The 19,009-nt window shown below is 41.5% G+C and overlaps 2 protein-coding genes across 3 annotated transcripts in view; one reads left to right on the forward strand and one right to left on the reverse strand.

Moving 5' to 3' along the window:
• TG (thyroglobulin) overlaps nt 1-19,009 on the reverse strand; it is a 261,047-nt gene that overhangs the window by 82,973 nt on the left and 159,065 nt on the right. The gene's annotated exons all lie outside the window — the stretch shown is intronic.
• The window catches only part of SLA (Src like adaptor), a 72,253-nt gene that overhangs the window by 48,473 nt on the left and 4,771 nt on the right, over nt 1-19,009 (forward strand). For both annotated transcript variants that reach the window (XM_056112276.1, XM_056112268.1), the window contains 4 exons: nt 8,378-8,477; nt 9,462-9,548; nt 12,742-12,845; nt 15,166-15,297. In XM_056112276.1, coding sequence (XP_055968251.1) covers nt 8,378-8,477; nt 9,462-9,548; nt 12,742-12,845; nt 15,166-15,297 — 423 coding nt within the window. The remainder of the gene's footprint in view (nt 1-8,377; nt 8,478-9,461; nt 9,549-12,741; nt 12,846-15,165; nt 15,298-19,009) is intronic.

The raw sequence follows: 19,009 nt of genomic DNA on the forward strand, positions 1-19,009 counted from the left end.
GCCCAAATGACACACTCAGAATCACCATGAGGGAGACTTTAGATAGGATCTTTGACAACATCCGGTGTTTCCCACCTACATCTTACTCACCACCCCACTGTAGAGACAGAAGGTTTCCAGTGGAATGTGTTTACTTGATGCCTGTGGAGCCTATGAGTATCTATGTATTAAAAATTAAATTGCCCTGCATGCTGCATGTTACACATAGCTGGTCTATTGACCACCTGGTTTCACATTGCTTACTCTAGGATTGAGTGTTTGGCTTTATTTTTATTTTATTTTATTTTTTGGTCACATCCGGTGATGCACAGGGGATACTCCTGGCTTTGCACTCAGGAATTACTTCTGGTGGTGCTCGGGGGACCATATGGGATGCTGGGAATTGAACGCAGGTTGGCCGCTTGCAAGGCACGTTCCCTACCCAGTGTGCTATCATTCCAGCCCTAGGATTTACTTTTTTAAAAAGTGAATTAACAAACAGAAAAATATTTTACGTGGTAGTGTAGGAGGTCCTTAGTCAGATCCAGGAGAACAGGTGTCTAGAGCAGAGTGTAAGCTCTGCTGGAAGGCTTCCTGATTTAAAAGTCAGACATGCAACTCACTTCTAATTCTATGAATTCTCGCTAAGTCTTTCTGCCTTTCCTTATAATGTAAGAAGCTCCAGATAGGACTTAGATCCAACCTGTTCCATCTCACAAATGGAAAATCATGTCTTTGGACCAAAAAAAAGCCTTCTGAACCACTTGTCCACAACAGACAACCCATAGGTATGATCATAGTGGGTGGTAATCAGAAGAAAATAGAAGAACTTCTATCATGTAGTTTACCACACTATTTGATTGTGTGTGTGTATGTATGTGTGATTCTAAAAGTAAGGCATATTTTGACATATGAAGAAGATACACATTTAGAACACAATTCCAGAAGCCATAAACGAAGTCATACTCACTCCAACATTTGTGATTTAGCTCTTGGCCCACAAATACTGAGCAGTCGGTGCTAATAATATAGTCTCCTTTGAGTCAGTGACTATCACGACCTGTCAAGGATAGGGTATTCACTGAGGAGCCTGTAGTCACTGAGGGCCATCTTAGGGCCCCATGGCTCAGTCCTGTGACCCTGGCTTGGAAATCTTCATATTCTCTCCCTGCACATTAACAGTACAACTCTCTAGCCTGGTTTCTTCCCATTCAAATAAAGTGTAAGACATATTTTCAGACATGACCTGTGACATTGACTACAGCACACCAACTAATGATTTATTCTAATGAGGGTACACAACTGATCTTAGTCTTTAAAAAATGGTAAAACTGCGCTAGAGAATACTAAGGTGGCGAAGGGCTTCCTGCCCACTTTTGACTAAGTCATATTTGTGGCTAAGTTAGTTCTGCTTGCGTCTCCTTCCTTCTTGGAGTCATTTCCTGTTTGATACTTTTGTACATTTTGTTCAAACTGACTCACTTTTTGGTATGTTCATTCTGACTTCTATTTGCTACCAAATAATTGGTCTTTTGAATTTCATCATCTGTTCTCACTAAATGGAGTTTGCTTCTATTTTATTACCATTACTATTACTATGATTGTTATTTTGGTTTGGGGGACACACCCAGAAGTCTCAGGAATTACTCCTGGCTCTACACTCAGGAATTAACTCCTGGAAGTGCTTGGGGAACCATATGGGATTCAGGGGATCAAACTCCGTTCAGGCACTTGCAAGGCAAACACTCTACCTGTTGTACTATCGTCCTAGTCCCTGAAGTTTATTTTTAGAAGATAAGAATATTTTCAAATTTGTACTTCAAGGACTTTTCAAAATTTAGGACTTCATCAGCTGAAATTAGGTGAGAGAAATATAACCCCACCCATGCCACTGAAATGATATAAGCTGCCGCTTGGGACAGCGGACTCTATGCAATACTATCATGAATCCTAAACAATCTTCACGGGTACATTTTTATAGTTCTCATGTTCAGCACAGCGGGTAGGGCATTTTCCTTGCATGCAGCCAACATGGCCGACCAGAGTTCGATTCCTCCGCCCCTCTCAGAGAGCCCGGCAAGCTACCGAGAGTATTCGATATGCCAGACACAGCAACAACAAAGTCTCCAATGGAGATGTTACTGGGCCCACTCGAGCAAATCGATGATCAACGGGAGGGCCTTTACTTTACTTTACTTTACATGTTCATGCATGAAGAAATAAAGTTCAGATTAAAAATTACTCTCCCAAGTTGCAAAGGTATTAATCAAAGAGAAGGAATTTAAGTTCAATTCAATTGTGTACAAAACATCTTCTCTCTTCTAAAAATTCTGCTTGGATTCTTCTTTCATGCCCAGCACATATTTCTTAATTTTGTTTTCTTATTTATATGGCAATGATCCCCTTAACTTCCTAAGTAATCTTCTTTCCTGCCACTTATTTTACCTGATTTAATTCAAACCACCAACTTTCTGAGGAACTAGATGATTGCAGGACAAAAAAAAAAAAAAAAAAAAAAACAAAAAAACAGGGAGGGGAGGCGGCCCAATGATAGGTTTGAATTTCATGAATAAATGAATTTCTTGTGTTGTTTTGGGGCCATGCCCAACAATTCCCAGGGGTTGTTCTTGACTCCAAACTCAGGAATTACACCTGACCATGGTTGGGGAACCACATGGGATGCCAGGAATCAAACCCTGGGTTGACCTTGTGCAAGGCAAATGCCATACCCCACTGTACTACCACACCGTCAAATGCATTTCTCGCCATGCTTTTATTTTACTGTAGAAATTAAAGCTCAGGGAATCTTCCATGGGAACCTGGTCTAGAACTTGTAAAGATGTTACCCTCCCATAAAAGTTCACATCAAAGTCAGTGATTCCCTCTAACTTTGCCTGCAGGTTTTCCCTCTCTGTTAATATAAAAGATAAGAGATAGGCCCGAAACCCCTTGCCCAGAATCATCCCAATGTTTTAGGCAAAAGACCCTGGTACAGCTTTTTCTCAGTAACATTTCAGCATTATAATTACAAAGGCATAATTATCATAAAACTTCCACAGGAAGTTCATATTTGTTTTTGTAAAATTGAAACCCTCCAAGCCTATAACTTCTCTTGTCCTGCTGAAATGGTAACTTTTAGGGTGGGATTGTCTCTGTGTTGTTTCTGTTTGTGGTTGCTTTTAACATTGAAGGCCTTTGTTCTAGTTCTGTTTTATTGTGCTTTTTTATTATTTTTTTCTGCCATCAGCCTACTTCTCCATTTTAATCTTGAATTATAAATCAAAGTCCATTTGTAGACCCATTATTGTCACAGATAACATGTTCTGTACCCTTCCTTTCACTCTCACAGGCGGCTGGCTTTGTAATGACTCCCCCTCCACCCCAACCCAGAAGCTTGCTGCCGTAAATCAGCTCTCCTTCTCCTAAGTCACTTTACAAAGGCAGCATGTGGCTATGTCTAATTGATTGGTGGCACAGAAAACTATTTACGTCCATTGGTGACCCTGTCTTAATGCATTGTTATGGGACAAGCCCTGGGCCTCAGTCTTTAGTCTTCCCCACATGAGAAGTGACAGAATCAAATCAAAGGAAAAAATCTGCAGATCCAGAGATGAAGGACAAGAAGGCCAGGGGGACAGGGGGAAATAATGGACCCTTGCCCCTTCATGAGGTGGCTTTGGACTTGAAAGAAAGAGGGGAGAATGGAGAAAAGAGAGGGAGGATTCATTCTAGACAGAGCAAATACTTTGTTCTGAGGATGGAAGAAGCTCAAAAATCAAGACATACAAATAGGCCCGGCATATCCGGAAGCAGAGGAGACTATGTGAATGTAGAGTCCTTTCATATCCAGACTTTTTGTCCAGTTTGACATCATGGAGGGGTGTCACAGCCCTTTCTTCATCAAGGAAACCATGCCTCAGAGTGGAAGGAGAGTTGGGTGCACAAAAGGTAAAGTCAGCTCAGAATCAGAAAGACTGATTTCCCTAGCAGCTGAACAAACTCTAGGCACGAGTCACATAGGGCATTATACCATCTTTGAGCCAGTCCCCAATTTGTTTTTTTCCCTTTTTTATAATTTTATTTATTGAATTACCGTGAGAGCAGTTACAAATCTTTCAGATTTAAGTCTCTGTCATACAATGAAACAACCGTCCCTTCACCAGTGCCCATTTTCCACCACCAAAACCCACAGTATACTCCCTATCCCACACCCTCCCCCTGCCTGTGGGGCAGATGATTTCCACATTACTCTCTCTCTACTTTGATTACATTCAATATTTCAACACCAGACCCACCATTAATATTTGGGATTTTACCCCAACACTCAGATCTGTTGAAAAGGAAACAGTAGACAATTTGTTTTCTATTGCTGTTTATAAATAACATATGATTTTGGAATTCCAAAATTTTAACAATTAAATCTGGAGGGATTTCTGCCAAAACCTGCTGGGTTCCGAGATTTGTTCCTGAATCTCTGGGATCATGGCCATTAAGCAGCTTGATCAGGAGCCAGAGAGGCTGTTCATGGGTGACAACTAAGGGTCTCATTGGGGCGAGGAGGAAAGGGCTGGCTCCACCCCCATCCCATGACGCCCCACGTGTCTCATCACTGTGGGCCCAAACCTGACTGTCCAATGGCCTCTGGAGGATGGGGACCACCAAGCTGCCAAGGGGGAGTAGGTGGAGGGACAACATCCTTTCCCCCCTGGGGTAGCCTGGTGACAGTAGCCTACTGTGGGGTCCGGATGCATTTCTGCCCAAAGCTACTAGGTTTTGAGATGTATTTCTGAGTCTTTGGGATTATGTCCGTTAAGCAGCTTGATCAGGAGCCAGAGAGGTCGTTCGTGGGCGGTGACTCGGGGTCTCATTGGGGCCGGGAGGAAAGGGCCGACTCCACCCCCATCTCATGAGGCCCCATGTGTCTTGTTACTGCGGGACCAAACCTGACTGTCCAATGGCCTCTGGACATTGGCGGCTACTGAGCCGCCAAGGGGGAGCAGATGGAGAGACAACACCCTTTCACCCTTTGGGTGGTCTGATGTTGGTAGCCCATTGCGGGGACTGGACACATCTCTGCTAAAAGCCACTGGGTTCCAAGATTTGTCTCTGAGTCTCCAGAATCATGGCCATTAAGCAGTTCGATCAGGAACCAGAGAGGCCTTGCCTCAAATTACATAGCTGAGCCGGAAGTGATTTGTGGGTGTTTCTCCCACATACCTAACTTTTTTTTTCACATACCTAACTTTTGACCGTTTACTTTCTTGGTAAACTTTGCCCCAAGTTTTTGGGGTCTGGCCAAAGGCACAGCAGCAATTTTGGGGTATCTGGAAGTCTGAAGGCGCCATCAGGCTGCTGATGCACTCGCCTCACAGACACAGATTGACCTGCTTGGGGCACCATACCCCCGGGCCAGTCCCCAATTTGGTATTTGTCATTTCACTTTATTTTTTTCCAAAGAGAAACCTCAAATTTGCATAAGCTTTACACTCTACCAACTCTGGACCCACCCAGTAATGAATGGTGTTAGAACTCAGGACTTCTGGCTTGAAACCCAGCACCACACCTGGGTTGTTTCTTAATTTCTAAGGTTGGGTCCAGCCACCCAGGAAATAACTCTTTTTCCATTTTAATCAAGAAGTAGCTAAGGACACATGTGCTCTCAGGCCCACAGAATGTCCGGGTGGAACAGGTCAAAGGGAGGTCAGAGGGTCCTGCACCTGCTCCTGAGCCCTGATCACCCACACTCACTTTGGGTTTCCATCTCACACTCAGCCATGCTGACTTGTACCTGGTTTATTCTCTATGACTCAATATCCCCTAGGGAACAATACCTTTGAGGTATTTGAGGGTATCATTCCATGCTGATAATTAATTTCTGATTCATTTTAGTTGAGGTACCAAACCCTTCACCAAAAGATGCTTTCAACTTCTGTACTCATTCTAGCACTTAAGTTCTTTTTCCATTTAGTCTGAGATGTGTGAGTGAGACAGGGTCTACCTGTTCTAATATGAGACTGACTGGGTCCTAGAAAGCAATCTGCTTGATTACCACACCCATTATGCACATGTACTAGGATGTATTTATATTTTCCTGAGGTGAAAAGGTCAGGAACTGCCCTATATTATACACAAAGAGTGTTGTTATTTTCCACACTTATCTCTATAGTCTATAAAGTGTGAGCACATCAGAGCCAGAAAATGAAGCTTGCTTTATTCATCTTGCTTGGTGACAGTAGGGTGACAATATAATTGCCAAATGAATGACACATGCCAAGTTTCTTAGATTTTTGAGTTCAGAAGCCCAAGCAGCAGATGGTGTAATAATCAAATAATGATTACTTTATTTTACAATGTATGAAATATATTATGTCCCCACAAAGTGCCCCAATATTTCCTCTCTCTAATGCCCCTGAATTATAGTAGATTGTGAAGGCTGTGAAATAGGCATTTGCTTGGTGAGGAAAGGAAAATTCACTTGTTGCCATGGTTTCTTTACAGTAAGCTGCACTCCAGAGAGCATGCTTCCTTTTCAAAATTTCAGTAGAATTACTTTCAAAATAGCATGATGAAGCATAACTTTTCTTCACCTTCCCTAAATTTTTATTTAGTAATTTACCCAATATGCTACTTTACTTTCTACAGTGAAACAAAAAATCACATTGGTAAGCTTCTAGATTAGGGTCTGTGAGTCCTGGTGGATCCTAAAAATCTCTGATCTGCTCCCTCCATCCCCAGAATTACAGGGATGGGACCAATATGGCCCAGAGAGAGCACACGAAACCACAGAAATAAAGGAATTTAGGATTAAACAGGAAGCACCACCTACATCTCCTCTCAGCAGGACCCTAGAATGATTCTGTTTGAAAGATTGGGATGTTGGCACCGGGAGTGGCTCAGCAGCAAAATTCCTGTCTTACAAGCATGATACCATGACTTTCATCCTGAGTGCTGCCCACATGCCCCAAGACTGGTCCCTGGGCCTCTGCTGCCTGGAACTGTGGCACCAATCTCCAGCGCACTGCAGCCAAGTCTGTGCAGCCCACTGGCTGCAGTGTGTGCATTGTGTGAATTTCACAATTAACAAAGGGAATGAACCCCAGAACCACAGTCACAGAGTGTAAACATCAGGGGCACCACAATGACGTGTGCAAGCACCACAACCACGCCTGAAAGTGACCACTTGTCATCTCAACAGTACAGCAATAAGGTGGATACAAGAAAGGATACAATTAATGAATAGAAATAAATATGGGGCTGGAAAGATAGTAAAGGGACTGGAGCACTTGTCTAGTTACAACCAAGCACAGACTGATCTCCAGCACCTCACTTGTATCACAGTCACCTATAGTAAGGAATGATCCCTGAGCACCACTTGGTATGTCCACCTTACCCTCCCAAGTTAGAAAAAAAAAAGGGGCTGTCAACCCTCGTGGGCCTGCTGGGATTTGTCCTAGATGGCAGGAACCAATAAACCTGCAGACACCCTCTAAAGTCACATCTGTGACTTCAGCTAATGGGTTTTTGTTGCCATTATTTGCTCTAGTTAGTCTTTATGTTCATCTAGTTCTAAGCCACAAGCTTTGTATCTTCAGGTCCCACTGGAATATTTTTCTCTGTGCAACCTCCTCTCTGGTTTAGGAACAATTCGTTAAAGTAGAAGCAGTATCATCTTAGCATAGCAGGGATAGTTCAGGGAGGGACTAATCAATCAGGAGCCCTGTACATTCTGCCCAGCATCTGGGGGCATGGTTCACCTGGATCTATTTAACGGACAGAATATCTACATATAAGCTTTTATGTTCAGGATATTTTCTGGGCCTCAGCACCACTGTTTGTTCTGGGCATACATAACAACATTATAATTACCAATGCCCCCTGGTAATCTATCAATTCCTGCCTTGTAACCTACCAATCCCCCACTAGAGTCTCCTAACTTCCCCATTGTAACATACCAACTTCCCCTTTAGAACCTACCTGCTCTCCCTTTGTAACCTACCAAGTTCCCTTCAGCAACACTCAAGTGGGCAATGTGGCTTCTGAAGTTTATTGTCCTTAAGACACTTGGTGGTTTTTACATGTACGTGTCCTTGATCGCATGGACAGTTTTGTGAGCATTATTTTGTAGGGTTTTCTGGGTCACGTGAATATCAACCATATTGACAAGGTCTCTGGGTGTCTTTTTCTCCGATGAGGACTATAAGTCTCAGACTGCTTTAAAATTAGGTCACCTGACCCTCAAGCACTGTCTCTGAAAAGTCCAGTGATCAAAGGCTGCTGCACAAGTTAGGTGTCTCCAGCTGAGCATCCTCAAAGATGTGGGAAGGGGATTCCTCCTTGTTCTGAAGAGCTGCCTTTAGTTCCTTGTGAATAACTGCATCCTTCAACATTGCCTCCCCAGGACTGGACAGTGATTTCCTCGCTGTACTGAATGATTACCCATCTCCTGACATCAGTCCCCCAATATTCCGTCGAGGGGAGAAACTGCGTGTGATTTCTGAGTGAGTCCCAAATGTTTACAAACAACTACCTTCCTCTCTGCCCTGCTGAAAGGTGCTCCCGATTGGGGTGGGGTTTATGAGATTTTATTCTAGTTGTCCAATACCATATGGGCCCTTGCTTCTAGGATGGGAGGAGAAATTTAATTCAAACCTCACACCTTATTGCATCATCCTTCTTAATGTCACAGGGATTTAAAGTTTTCAGTGTTCCTATTGCCTTCTGGATACAAGTTAAGTTGATTAGCTAATGAGATCTTTTCTGTCTCTACATTCACATTCCCATTCTTATGGGTATCATTTCCCATCAACCATTCAGCGGCAATAGATTTATCAGTGCAGACTTTGAAAGAACTCAAGATAGTTTTGTTTGTTTGTTTGTTTGTTTGTTTTTGGACCACATCCAGCAGTGCTCGGAGAATCACTACTTGTGGTTCTCAAGGGACCATGTGGGTTGCCGATGATCAACTCCAAGTTGGCCATGCAAGTCACATGCCCTACCTGCTGCACTATTACTTCAGTCCCCAGAATGAAGGGGTTTTGGTAATAACAGTAATTTAAAAAGCATTGCCCCATACTATTATCTCTCTATCATTCCAAATAAATGTTAGAGCAAATGTGTGGGGTCTATTTTCATTTAGATACCCATTGGTGCTGACATTGTCAAGTATTGTGATTATTTTATAGGGTGTAAAGGTAGTAAAAATTTAAGTGTTTTAAAAATTTGATTGCGAAACATAGAAGACATAGCTGTGACCTCCCATCATGTATGAAGATACATCCAGATACTTTGGAATCGGTAGAAGGGAATAAACTTTAAAACTTACCTTTCCTATGGAAAGATATGTCCCTAGGACCAATGATAGGTCTTAACTAAGAAGTGTTCAAACTTGCCCTAGTTCAAATCTGACCAGTCAGTTCTTTCATTTATTAGCTTTGCCTTTAACTTGGCCTATCTATTTACCCTGTCTGCTCTTATTTTTGCAGTGAAGGGGGCTGGTGGAAAGCCATTTCTCTTAGCACTGGTCGAGAGAGTTATATTCCTGGAATCTGTGTGGCTAGAGTTTACCATGGGTGAGTACATTACTCAAGGAGCCTCCATAAAGCTTGCTGTATATGCTAGTACCTCCTAAGTTTGCTTCAAGGACTCCAACATGGCATTGTGAAAAGAAGGCATTGGTTCAAGAGGGCCACTTCTACCCTGAGCTTAGTGCATAAGGAAGGAGAAAACTTAAGATTAATTTCTTTTCCACCTGACACTTGACTTCTCTGTTAGTTAAATGAAGGGAGCTGAACCTTTCAACTCTACATAGTGTCCTTGGTATAGAGCAATGAACTCTCAGGTACGATCATTACAGGATGCAGCATATGGTTAAAAGCCAATCTGCCTAGTTCCAAATCCTGCATCTGTCACTTACAGAGTATATGATACTGGGTAAGCTACTCAACTCTAAGCGTCATCTGCCTAAAAGAGATCAGAAAAAAAGAATAACAAGGATAGTAAGATATAACTATATGACCAATACATAGGGCTGTTAGGAGAACAATATGAGATACAGGTGAAACTTGGAAAAATTCTGGGTGTTACAGTAAGTTCTGACCACATCAAAGCTATGTTCTTATCCCACACTATCCAGAAGCCTAGAAAACACTTACTGCTCCAAATGCTTACAGTCTCAAGTTAAAAAGAAGTCAAGTAAAACATTGAAGGTTGAAACATCTGGGCACTGCATTGAGAAAGTAAGCACATTGGTTTGCCCTCTGGTTTTGTACTGGAAAGGCCTTGCAGCTCTATCATTTAAGACAAGCACTCTTGGGATGGGACTTGTCTTAAATGATAAAAGGCTCAGATCCTGGAAACTTCAAATCTAGAAACAGATCCTGAAAAGATTTTGTCAAGAGCTTTGACAAAATGACAAACTTCCGTGAGTCACAGTTTCCTCATCTGCCCAGTAAGCAATTCAGATATTCATATTAAGGAAGGAAGAAAGAGAAGAAAGGAAGGAGAGAGGAAAGACCATTTTCTATTTTAAGGGATCCATAAACAGCTTCTACACACCTTAGAAGGATTCTGTACACCCAAACCCAGTGATGCCTGCATATTTCCATACGTTCAACCCAGTGGGTTTAGTTGCAATATTTTTTTATTGTAATAATAAACATCAAAAGCTATTTCTGTGCCTGCAATGATAATGGTGAGCAAAAGCAGGGGCATCAAGACTGTGAGAGTTGTGTTCTGAAAAAGAGATGAGTCATATAACTCTTCTAAGTCAGCTGTGTGTCTTCAATCCATTCATTCATCTACCAAAGATGCACGCATTATCTGTGCTGAAGATATGCTCTTAGACACTATAGCTGCAAGGGATGGTAGGTGATCAGCTGAGTAAGAAGAAATCACAACTGTAAGGAGATTCAAGCAAAGAGTAGATGAATAAAAGTTCTCTGATTATAAAATGGGAAGAGAGGTAGTGTACATAGTGACAATGGAATGGAAGTCCCAGAGAAAATGAATTCTAAGCCAGCACTATCCTTTTTGACACAGGATGGCTTGAGCAAATTACTTACTCACTCTGGCAAGTATCTTTGTCAGTGGGAAAGAGATAAAACTACTTGACTTAAAGTGTTGATGTGAGGATTAAGATTCAGATTCACAGTATGGTATGTGACCTGTAATGGGTATTCACATATGACATTATTATTTTTGTCTTCGTTTTTAAGTTGGCTTTCATATAAGGCTTGAAAAGAAAAATGTTTGTCACATATACTGAAATAATATGCCATAAATTGTGCAGAAATAAGGAAATGGTTGAGACATTTTGGACCAGTAGGACAAAATTAAAATACTAACCAGAAAAGCATTTTTGCTTTTCTGGAAACCAGGACATAAACAAATGGCATCTGGGACTGGAATGACAGCACAATGAGTAGGGCATTTGCCTTGCATGCAGCTGACCCAGGTTTGATTCCCAGCATCCCATATGGTACCCTGAGTACCGCCAGGGGTAATTTCTGAGGGCATGAGCCAGGAGTAACCCCTGTGCATTGCTGGATGTGACTCAAAAGGAAAAAAAGTGGTATCTGATGTTTTAATCTATGAGGCTTCTCACACATGGTGCTTGCCTAGCCCCTTTAAGAACCTGCCTGTGTAACATGGTGAATGTCAAAACATGTGAAGTAGCAAAATATTCATATTTATCATTGTATAAGGTTATCAGACAAAGTGAATTAAAATTATGGTAACAAAGCATTTCCTTGGACACTGGCACCTGTCCTATTCCCCCCGTTTTTTTAACCTGCCCTATTCTGAGCAGGGAATGAGGGCCCTGTCTCCTAGGAAGGATGGTTTTGTGTACAGAGTTTCTTTCTAAAGAAACTTTCAAAGTGGCATCTATCCTGTGGATGGAAAAAACTACACTGAAAAACTGAGCTACAGTGTTACATTTTTTTTCATTGATAATTGAAGGGGTAGATGAACAAAACACATGCCATAACATATAAGTATTTAAAATATGCCGGAAAATAGAATACACAATGAGAATAGGAGGCACGTAAAGTAGGTCTTTTTAAATTGGTAAAATTATACACCTTCTTACTCTACAAATCAATACCAAACTCAATAACCTGCGCACAAAGAAAATACCCAAAGAGATAGAAACAGCACCTTCACGCTTGGGTTAGTGAGGGAGAGCTGAGGAGGTACAGAGTCAGTGAGACTAGACACAAGACAAACTACCAACACCAATCTAACCACACTTTAAAACTTACATACAGAATACAGAATGAAAACATTCCAGCTAGCATTTGAGAAGTGGGCTAGGAAAAAATGCGGATGTGTTCCCTTGTGATTCAGTGAAATCTGAAGCATGCAGTTAGTAGCCCAGGTATTTTGATGGAAGCTTAAAAGTATGAATGATAGGGCCTGCTATAGGGGCAGCCTTGAGGAGTGATTGGTAAAATTGGAAATAATGGTGTTGGGAAGGTGCAATGGTGGTGGGATTGATTTTGGAATATTGAATGTAATGAATCATCTTTATAATAAACAACTTTATAAAAAGTAATAAATTTAAATTAAAAAGTTAAACATATAAAGCATGAGTTAATTAATTAATTAATTAATTAATTAATGGGCAAATTGTTGATTGCCCTCCTCTTTGAGTCCCACTAATTTTATATCAACTGAAATTCTTTTAACTTCTGCTTTCCCCACCATCTTTCGGGAATGGATGTTATGATTTAGACACTCATGACTGTCTTCCTACTTTCCCAGCTGGCTGTTTGAAGGGTTGGGCAGAGACAAAGCTGAGGAGCTGCTGCAGCTGCCAGACACCAAGATCGGCTCCTTCATGATCAGAGAGAGTGAGACGAAGAAAGGTGAACAGCCTGAAGTTTCTCTTTCTGTGCTTAGGCCAGGCAAGCAGATTTTGTTCCCAGCTCACTCCCCCTAAGGCTCATTTTTCTCTTCTCCCACAATGCGTGCAAATCAGTCCAACATGGCGAGTGAATCCACACACCACCACAGATGCCAGAACTCTAGGCCAGGGGACTAGAAACAGATTGAGTTGCTGGTCGGCCGCTGTCACAGTCGCTGGCACACATCGGGCTGCATTATCTCCTGCTGGGAAAATCTTCCATCAGCTGAGAAGTAGGTGTGAAGCCAGGAGTATGCAACACTCCAGCCAGTGCCATGGCCTGAACTGTGCCCATGAACTCTGACACTGGGGCACACTCTTTATTTCTTTGAGCTCTGTTGGTATCTTGTGTGAAATGAAAAGAAAACCTCTGCCTTGGAAAGTTGTGGTGAGACTTGATGTCATGATGTTTGCAGTACTTTTTCCACCAAGAGGCCCATGATCTCAATTTGATGATATTAGGCAGAGAGAGAGAGTCAGGAAAGACAGATGTGTCCTCTGACACACTCTCCACCATCTGCATTGTTACAGTCTCCTTACTGTGCTGTGTGTTTAGTAACTCTGTGAAAAGGAAACAGCAGGGCCCTTTGCCAGCAGTTCAGAGTAGATATCTCTGATTCTAGTTTCTGCTGTCCAGATCATTTTGCACAGTCTCTTTTGAAACCTCAGCTCCCTATACTACTACATAGGATCCTCAATATGAACGTGCTCAGCATCTGGTACTCCATAGGTTCTTTTACTCACATGAGTAAAACACACAAGATTCAGTGTTTTCCCAGACTAATAATAGCTTTTAAAATATAGAAGAACTTTTCAACTTCCTGGCTTGTTTCTTGCATACTTCTTATCAAGGAAGTGATACTATGATCTTTGAGTCTATTTTCTGTGCACTTATTATGTGAGCCCCAATTTCACTAATGGTGCATTGATGTATTCTGGGGAAATAGAAACTCTCCAATAGTAATTAAGCCAAGGTCAGTTTTTTCTGTTGAGAACCTGAATGGGCTACAAGAGAGAAAAGTCAGAGAAAAGCTCAAACTTTATCCTTGTCCCAAGAGAACTCTAAGCTGGTACGGCCAAGAGGTTGAGTCTAAGAACCCAGACTGAGATGTCAGGATTGATCTAAAAATAAAGATGTCATCAAGCTGATCTTTGGCTAAGCTGAGGCTGCAATGGTGGTGCAGCAAAGTTCAATAATTTTCTACCTCTCCTCTTATCCTGTTCCCCCTACTTTCAGTTTTCACTGATGTCACCAGAAGATGCAGGTTGGGTTGACTCAGAGGGCAGACAAAGGTCAAACTGAGAAATACTGATAAAAATGATCCTAGGGACCTTTTCAAGACAAGGAACATACCCCAGTCAGCCTTGTTCTTTCCATTTTGTAGTCCTCTGACTATATCACTCAGGGGACTCTGAGTCTCTGTTCCCTCAACACTAAAATATTTGTGGACAATACTTCCAATGGCATTTCTGAGAATCAATGGAGGATTTCTTAGAAATGGCTTGGTGCACTGTCCAGCACAGACAGTAAAGACCCCACTTTTTTTCATCATCTCCTGAGCATTTTCCTTCTAGGAACCCAGAAGACAGAGCAGGAAGGGCCCTTAAACATTATTCAAGTGTGATCCTTCACTTTCCATGTGAGGTATTGAGGCTCAGAATGGCAAAGACACTTGACCAAAGATCTACCCTATTACTTACCCAGTTTGCACCACTATTCTAATTAAGATGAAATGACATACTTCTTAGGGAAATACAGAAAGCTGTCTTGTCTTTTTATTCTCCAAATTTCTGAGAAAGCCAAACATCAAGTGAGTTTCTGATATAATCAGGAAATGGGGACATAATTGGATAGGCCCACCAATATGTACTGTGATGGCACTGGGGACAGACAGGCCTCTAGAATTATCATAGATCCTGAGTCTACAGGATGATATGCAATTCAAATCAGTTAACTTGGTCTAAGGACCCACAGAAGGGGTAAACCCTGAATGGAACTTCACAAAGCAAAGACTGAGCACAGGTACTTGAAAACCAATTGGGATATATGGTGAATATATCTGGACTGCTAAGTTAATATGCTCCTATAGTCCTTGGAGAGTCAGTCGTGAGTCGAAGCAGACGGGTTCAGTGGCCTGATGCTCAAAGGTCAAGAGTACATGTTGGATATCAGGGTTGTCTCACAAGACTAGGCAAGCTCTGTGCATCTATTTGTGGCAGACACTTCAGCTGGGATCTCTGAGGTCATGTGGGACACTACTGACAGGATTTTATTCCTACAGGTTTTTATTCACTCTCAGTGAGACACCGACAGGTGAAACACTATCGAATCTTCCGCCTGCCCAACAACTGGTATTATATTTCCCCAAGACTCACCTTCCAGTGTCTGGAAGACCTCGTAAATCATTATTCTGGTAAGAAATACTTCACTGAATGTGTACAAACAGTTTACCTTTGTTTACTTCCCTGAAGGTCCCTCAGTGTCCAGTCATCCATGCTTACACGTGGTTCTGTGTATCCTGCCGTCATACAATTCTCCTTGTTAATTTAAACCACAAACATCAGGCTAAATTATCTGTCTATGCTGCCTAATCAAGTAAAATGCAACTAATCTTCACTTTACCATCTCTCTGCCAATACAAAAACCAATCTAGCTGCCCCTAGAATTTCTGCCTGACATAATTTGCATTTCCCTAAGTGGGCCATATCACCACACACCTCAAACAGTTTTGTCCTAAAACACCACTTATTTACCCTTTTCAGCTGGTCAAAATCTTTGTCAGTCTTTGGCATCAATAGAAAGTCACCCCTTGAATAAAGTCTGGGAGACTGGTTTAATTGTCTGTTTTCTCTGTTCTCTTTGCATGTCATAAATTTTTCTCACCAGAACTTCAGACATAGTACTCTTGTGACATAATTAACTACATACTAGTCCTTGTTCCCCAGCAAGATGTCAATGATTGGGAGTTGTACTTCTTTCACTTGTGTGACCCCTTCAAGATGGGTAAGGCCAGTGTGAGTTTGGAGGAAAGTGAAAGTAGAAGAGTACAGAGTCAGAGGTGGAATCTGAGTTAGGGTGTGAAAGGTCTGAATTTGGGGATGGAGAGAAAGCACAGCAGGTAGGGCGTTTGCCTTGCACACGGCCGACCTAGGTTCGATTCCCAGCATCCCATATGGTCCCCTGAGCACCTCCAGGAGAAACTCCTGAGTGTACAGCCAGGAGTAACCCCTAAGCATCTCTGGGTGTGACCCAAAAAGAAAAATAAGAAAGGTCTGAATTCCAAGTCAGGAGTTAGATCACAATAGTATGGACAAGCAACAGTGATAATAAAAATGTTGACCAAGTGATGAAAAATGTCAATGGAACCTCTGACTTCCCATCTGGTTCTTCTGGTCAGCCTTGAGTTGATGGTTCATATCTCAGGGCTTCATTTTCTTGTTTGTAATATGTCCCCATCAGGGCATGTTGTGAGGATTCCCTGGGTCAGTGAATAGGAAATATTTAGATGGTAGTTTGCAGGTATGAGGGTTTCCACTAACTCTAAGGGTTAGCTGTTATTTTTAAATCAAGTGTGTTTCTTCCTCATCCTTCCCTTCTGTGTGGGAACAGAAAGAAGTAAGGTACTTTCACTTTGTTAGCTTCTTTTCCTTCTGGGTTCAGCTGACTCACCTCACATTCCTGGGTATTTATCATTATTATCATCATCATTATTGTTGTTGCTATTGTTATTTTTTAGTCAGTGCTTGAGATCTAATCCAGAGTCTTACCCATTAAGGCACATGATCAACCATTAAGTCCCAATCCTTCCCCTTTCCTAGGTATGATTGCTAAAATCATGGGATCTTAATAACATTTCAAAGAGACTGGAGGTATTCACAGAGCCTGGGGCATCCTACATGGTCTGTGAGAAGTATAGGACACAAAGGAGAAAAGGCTACCTAGGAGACATAGGTCACAGTAGAGACCAGGGTTCATGAACCTCAATGATAGACCTTTAAGTAGAAGAGCCTTACTCCCCAACTCCTGGAGGATGAAGAATAGCCCTACCAAAGATGGTGGTAAAGATGATTGAGCATGATCATTTATGGAACCTGCTCGTCACAGCCTGGCATATGGCAGATGTAAAATAATAGCAAAGATGATGAGGTAGTGTTTGGTCAACACCTATTGATGTTCAGGGGTTACTCCTGACTCTGCACTCAGAAATTACTCCTGGCAGTGCTTAAGAGACTATAGTGGATTCTGGGGATTGAAACCAGGTTGAACATGTGCAAGGTAAATGTCCTACCTGTGGTACTATCACTCCAGCCCCAACAAAGATGATTTCTGTGATACCTGAAAATTTAGCAGCTTAGCTAAAAATGAAAGAGGAAGAAGTCATGGAAATAGTCAACTTTTACTGATTGTGAGTCAAGTTTGGTTGTCGCATTTGACTTTTAATAACAACTACATGAGAGATGTGGAGACCATAGTTTTCATAGGGAAAAGCAATATGAAGACAGTTCTGTCCCAGAAAATATTTTATGAACTAGAGGTCCATGAGGGTTTTAGGTCCAGAATACCTAAGGACCCTGCCCCAGTGGAGAAACCCTAAATTTATCTTTGGGCACTGAAATCAATATACATCACTGTCATCTTTTAAACTTCTATGGATAGTTGAAGATAACCCTGGATGGGTTATCTTCAACTGTTCTGTCCCCCTGGGATGCAATTGTGGAAACATTCGGCAAACTTTGCTTCCTACCATTCATTTTTTTTTCCTAGAAGGAAAGAATCAAAGAAATCGTGAGGTAAGGGGTCAGTACAGACTTTTTTGGTTTATTAACCTGATGCACATTTTGAAGTCTCAATTTCTTCATCTCTAAAATGAGATCAATTAACTTTGAGTCAAACTTTTGTGTAGCGTGTGAGATACTGACCCAGTTTCTTTTTTCTTTTCTTTTTTTTGCATTTCTTTTCTCTCCCCTTTTTTGTGGTTACACAGTTTTCCCAGCACCATTTAATGATGATGCATTCCTAGCCTCAATTTCTGTAGCCAGCTCCTTTGTCATAGGAGACTTCTCAAAAGAGTAAAAATAGTGCTTATGTATGGCCCAGTAATCAACTTCTTAGCATCTCCTCCAAACACAAAATATTAATTCAAAAAGATATCTTCACACCTCTGTTCATTGCAGCTCAGCCAGGATATTAAAACATCCAAAATGTCCAATAGCGGATAAAATGAATAAAGATATTATGGCACATATACACAATGGGATATTATAAATCTATAAGAAAAGTATTTCATTTTGTTACAACTTAAATGGAACTAGAAGTGTCATATTAAGTGAAATAAATCAGAGAAAAGAACAAACATCCGGGGCTGGAGCAATAGTATAGCGGGTAGGGTGTTTGCCTTACACGCGGCTGACCCTGGTTCGATTCCCAGCATCCCATATGGTCCCCTGAGCACCACCAGGGGTAATTTCTGAGTGAGGAGCCAGGAGTAACCCCTATGCATAGCCAGGTGTGACCCCAAAAAGAAAAAGAAAAAGAAGAAATAACTGATGATATATCTGTGGTATATGGAAAAACAAAACAAGGGTGTGAAGAGGAGTAGGAAGTAGACCTGGAGTTACACAAGGACAGTGGAGAAGGCCTTTAGCACCTTGGTAGTAGAAAAGGTGTAGTAAATACACACATTAATTCCATAAGTTTTTTACATCTTATGTAAGCTATAACAAATATAAAAAGAAGTAATGAAATTAACTGTTGCATTTGAAGGTCAACTAAGTCAAATAATAATGAAGATTAAGATGCCTCTTGTAAGATTATTGTCAGGACTAAACTAAAGCCATAACTAGTTGGCCCCTAAATAACTCAGTGTTGATTGTGAGGACATGAAGAATTAGTTGCAAATGCATTCTAAGATGGCCAGGAAAACAATGGAATGGGAAGTGGGACCCATGAACCTAGAGTTCTGATAAAATAAAGATACAAAACTACTGCTCTAGAAAGTTCTGTAGACTAGTGTGAAATAGGACGAGTGTGTCTATACCCTAAAGACAATGTGGGAAGTCTGCCTTTTCTATTTCAGAGATAATGAGTGGTTTTGGGAACAAGTGTCTTGTTCTGAATCACTGGGA

The sequence above is a fragment of the Sorex fumeus genome, unplaced genomic scaffold (genome assembly GCF_029834395.1).
Source record: "Sorex fumeus unplaced genomic scaffold, SorFum_2.1 ptg000002l, whole genome shotgun sequence".
Classification (NCBI taxonomy): Eukaryota; Metazoa; Chordata; class Mammalia; order Eulipotyphla; family Soricidae; genus Sorex; species Sorex fumeus.